Source organism: Phyllobates terribilis, unplaced genomic scaffold, assembly GCF_046119375.1.
Source record: "Phyllobates terribilis strain yellow unplaced genomic scaffold, ASM4611937v1 Scaffold_4590__1_contigs__length_59147, whole genome shotgun sequence".
NCBI lineage: Eukaryota > Metazoa > Chordata > Amphibia > Anura > Dendrobatidae > Phyllobates > Phyllobates terribilis.
In genome coordinates this window covers 38,399-43,109 of record NW_027367341.1, presented here as the reverse complement: position 1 = coordinate 43,109, position 4,711 = coordinate 38,399, and the positions used below count along the sequence as shown (strand labels likewise).

The following is a 4,711-nucleotide window of genomic DNA, read 5'->3' as shown; positions in this document are numbered from 1 at the left end:
GGGGGGGGGCGTTTTGATATGATTTAGAAGCTATCATCGTGCTTATATTTCATGGCTTGAAAGAGAGAGCATGCAAAGGTACACACATCATCATGCAAGTGTGCAAAGCAAGTTAATAATTAACAAGGTCATTCTAATTGCATCACACAGAGCATGCGAGAGTCTAATGCCCCTAAAGACACCATTTTAAAAACAAATCAACTAAATCCTAAGTTCCCAATCTTAAAGATAGCAGATAATTCATAGTCAATGGTCAGAGAACTTATAAGAAGGGGGTTGCTAAATTGAAGGGAATCATTCCCAATAGAAGCCTTAGGTTGATAAATGTGTCCTTGCTCAGCCCCTTGGTGAAAATGTCAGCTATTTGATCCTTAGTCCTGCAATGATTAGGCTCTATGTGTTTCTTCTTCACATGGTCACGAAGAAAGTGATGATGAATATAAATGTTCTTTCTCCACGAGTGATGCACAACATTCTGGGTGATATTGATGGTGCTGGTATTATTACACCTTATTTCAAGGGCACCCATAGAGATGCCAAATTCTTAGAGATGCTTCTTAAGACAAAGAAGTTGAGTACAACACAATGCAACGACTATGTATTCGGCTTCAGTTGTTGAGATGGCGGTTGAATTTTGCTTCTTGGAGCCCCATGAGACAAGGCAAGGACCGAGAACCTGAGCCATGTCGGAGGGGCTTTTGCGATCCACCAAGTATCCTGCAAAATCAACATTGGTATATCCAAGAAGAGTAAAATCACAGTGTTTAGAATACCAGAGACAAATATTATCATTCCCTTTGAGGTAGCGAAAGATGCGCTTGTTGTTAGCGACATGTGACTCTCTTGGATCGGATTTAAAACAAGCACTAAGACTTACAACGAACAAAATATCTTGTCTAGAGGAAGTCAAGTACATAAGGGAACCAACCATTCCCCTATAAGTAGTCTCATTGATCAAAGGGCCATTAAAATTAGCGTCTAACATAGTCGATTTGTACACATGATTTTGTAGAGACATGCAATAATCCACATCATACTTCTTCAAAATCTCCCTTAAGTATTTTTGTTGATGAATCTTTATGCCTTCATCCTTTTGTTCCACTTGAAAACCCAAAAGAAGTTCAGTTTCCCTATCATGCTCATGTTGAACTTGCTACTCATTACATCATAAAAAATTTTCGACCAGCGACATGTTAATTGCACCAAAAAAGACATCATCTATATATACCGTAACCACTAGGATGTCTCTTCCCTATTCTTGAATGAAGAGCGTCTTCTCTATATTCTCCCCGTGATAGCTATTACCTAGAAGGTACTCAAAGAGGCAGTCATACCAGGCTGTTGGAGCTTGCTTCAGGCCATAGAGAGCATTATCCAGGAAGAACACATGGTCTGGATATTGAGCATCTTCAAAGCCAGGGGTGACATGACGTAGACTTCTTCATTGACATAGACATTGAGGAAAGCATTCTCAACATTCATCTGAAATAGCTTGAAGCCCTTGTGAGAAGCAAATCCAATCAAGAGGCGAATAGCTTTAACTCTAGCTACTAGTGCATAGGTTTATTCATAATCAATCCCTTATTCCTGGTTATACCCCTGAGCAACAAGTCTAGCTTTTTTCCTTATGACATTGCTTGAACCATCTAACTTGTTGCGAAAAAACAAGTGAGTTCCTATGATGGTTTGATTAGCGGGAATAGGAACGAGCTATCAAACCTTGTTTCTCTCAAATTCATGAAGCTCTTATTGCATAGAAACCAACCAATCAGGATCAATTATAGCTTCTTTGATGTTTTTGGGTTCAATAAGAGAGACGAAGGAGATGATGACAAATAAGTTAGTCGCTGATGAGCAAATTCGAACTCTGTAATCTAAAAGGGTTAGAATATTGGATGGAGGATGAGCCTTTCTTTGTTGAAATGGACGAGCTTGAGGTTCAGGAGAGTTGGAAGGTATATCTGAAAGAGGAACCATAGTGCTTTTTGATTCCTCATTGTCGCTCTTAGTGTCTATGGTCAAAGGAACTAAGGGGGTAAACCCTGGAGCAAGAGGATTGAGGTTTGAGGCACTTACAAGCTTTGGAGATTCTCGAGCACCATTATCAGAAAAGGGATCCTGAGTAAGAGAGCTTGGAGCAAGAGAATATTGATGAACGAAAACATGTATGCTCTCTTCAAAGGTCTTGGTTGTCTGATTAAATACCTTATATTCCTTACTTGTAGGCACATAACCAAGGAATATAGCCTCAACACTTCTAGTGTTAAACTTACCAAGATTATCCTTCCCATTATTGTAAACAAAGCACTTGCAACCAATGATGCACAAATGAGAGATGCTTGGAGGATGGTCTCTAATGAGCTCATGTGGCATCTTTGCTAGTATAGGTCTAAGCATAGTACGATCCATTTCTACTTGAGTGTGATTCTACCTTTCTACAACACCATTTTGCTGAGGAGTTTTAGGGGCTAAAAAGTTATGGTTGATACCCCTTTCTCTGTAGATTTGAGCATGTCCCCATTCTGAAACTCCGTATCATGGTCAGATCTTATAGCTCGAACATAAAGGGAGGGAAAGGTCTAAATTAAGAGAACAAGCTCAGAGAAGCGAAAGTAAACCTAGGTCTTTTGAGAGAAGGAACAAGGTCGAAGTGAAGCATGAGTAGTAATCCACAATCACAAACATGTAGTGAGATCCACCATGGCTTTGAACTCGCATTGGCCCTAGAGATCCTTGTGAATTAGATCTGGGGACTTCTTCATAGTGACATCATTCTTGGCTTTAAAGGAGATTCTAACCTGTTTCCCTTGCATGCAGTCAGCACATTGAGACATAAAGATAAGTGTTCTTCGAGGAACGCAAGACACAAGAGAAGATTAGGGATATAGCGTGAGTCGAAAAGGTAGGTGTTGTCAACTCACATCCATTTCAGAATGATCTCATTGGTTGCGTTCATAACATGTATGTCCTCTGGAATAGCTTAGTCACTTGGATTGCTTACTTCTGGAGCGGAAGGTCGAGAAGCGCAACCACCACAATCGTCATCATCACTTTCTATACCTGTAGAAGTCGTAGAAGGTGGAGCTTGAGGAATGTGTGGAGAAGTTGGAGGTAGATCAGGGCTAACAAATGGATCGTCATTCATTTCCTCTATGCTATCAAGTTGTCCTTCATGAAATTTCACATGAATACTATCTTCTTCCCTCTGAGTCCTCAGGTTGAGCACTCTATACCCCTTGTTAGCAGAAGCATAACCTAAAAAGATAGCATCGTCGTTCCTAGCATCAAATTTACCCAAGAGATCTTTCCCATTTTTATTGACATAGCACTTGCAACCAAGAACTCGTAAGTGAGAGATATTCGGTGTACGTCCTTTGAGCAACTCATATGGGGTTTTCTCTAGGATAGGCCTTAACAAGGCTCGGTTAGTAATATAACATGCCGTGCTCACAGCTTGTGCCCAATAGTATGAAGCGACACCACTAGAGAGTAGCATTGTTCGTTCCATCTCTTGTAGAGTCCTATTCTTACGCTCAACAACTCCATTTTGCTCAGTGGTTCTAGGAATAGAGAAATTATGATCTATACCCCTTTCATCACAAAATGCTAAGAACTCTCCATTCTTGAATTCGGTTCCATTGTCAGAACGAATTGCACAAATGGGGAGCCCCAAACTCTTTTCTAAGAAAAGCGCATGAGTACGAAACTTTTCAAAGGTTTCGCTCTTGTCTTTTAAGAAGAGAGTCCAGGTGTAGCGAGAATAGTCATCAACTGTAACGAAAATGTAGCGATTATCTCCCTTACTCTAAGTACATAGTGGCCCACATAAGTCCTTGTGGATAAGCTCTAGAGGAGCCTTGGTCTGCACTACCTTAATAGAAGGAAAGGAGCTTCTTGTCGCTTTGGCCTTGGAGCAATCTGAGCATGAAGTCATGAATTCCACTTTGATGCGAGGAAGACCACGAACCAGGTCTTTGGACTAAAGCTTGTTGAGTAGATTTAGACTAGCGTGTCCCATTCTCTTGTGTCAAAGGCTGGTCGTCTTTTCGAGTGTAGCGAGGCACAGGTTGCGCTTAGGGGAGTAGGAGCGGTCGAATAGGTATGTGTTATCGATGCACTTACCCTTTAGAAGTATCTCTTGATCAGGGCTGACCACTGCATATTCACTTGTGCTGAACCATACCTTGTTTCCCCCCTGGTCGCACAACTGGGCTACACTGAGTAGATTGAACCGGAGGCTCTCTACTAAATTCACATCTTTGATTTGTATTGACTTGTTTAGATGTGCGCTGCCTCGAGCTTTGATTCTTCCCTGCTTCTTGTCACCGAAGGAGACGCTTCCTCCCTCCTTAGCTTGAAATGAGAGTAGTAATGTTGGATCGCCCGTCATGTGACACGAACATCCGCTGTCGATATACCACCTACTCTCCATTCCAACATGCAAATGAAGAAATCAAGCTTTGATCTCCCAACGAAGCTTGCGCTTCGACGGAACATTAGACATAGCTATTGTTGAACTAGTCTTTTGGACAGGCTCATAATAGCTAGGATCATTTAAATCGAGCACTAAATGAGGTATCGCTTCATGAAGCGCACCTCTGCGTGCTGAAGCGAAATCGTTCTGGACAGGTGAATGTCGACGACATGTGCGCTTGCCCTCAGGTTTAGCCATTGGCTTATAGGGATTGATTTTGAGGACTTTTAGTTCCTC

The 4,711-nt window shown here is 41.6% G+C and overlaps 1 protein-coding gene across 1 annotated transcript; it reads right to left on the bottom strand.

Moving 5' to 3' along the window:
* Window positions 1-544: 544 nt before the first annotated feature.
* Window positions 545-1,739, bottom strand: LOC141249473 (uncharacterized). Its single transcript, XM_073669627.1, has 3 exons — window positions 1,720-1,739; window positions 1,306-1,439; window positions 545-1,101 (listed from the first exon to the last, which is right to left on the bottom strand). Exons 1-3 carry the CDS (start codon window positions 1,737-1,739, stop codon window positions 545-547), a joined length of 711 nt encoding a protein of 236 aa, XP_073525728.1.
* Between the last annotated feature and the right edge of the window lie 2,972 nt (window positions 1,740-4,711).

What these genes read in the sequence shown, in the direction of transcription:
- LOC141249473 (XM_073669627.1), bottom strand. Translation starts at nt 1,739, where the DNA reads ATGAATTTGAGAGAAACAAG. An exon ending in ATGAATTTGAGAGAAACAAG is followed by an intron (nt 1,440 to 1,719) that starts GTTTGATAGCTC and finishes ATGTCAATGAAG; the next exon opens with AAGTCTACGTCATGTCACCC. An exon ending in CCTCTTTGAGTACCTTCTAG is followed by an intron (nt 1,102 to 1,305) that starts GTAATAGCTATC and finishes TGGGTTTTCAAG; the next exon opens with TGGAACAAAAGGATGAAGGC.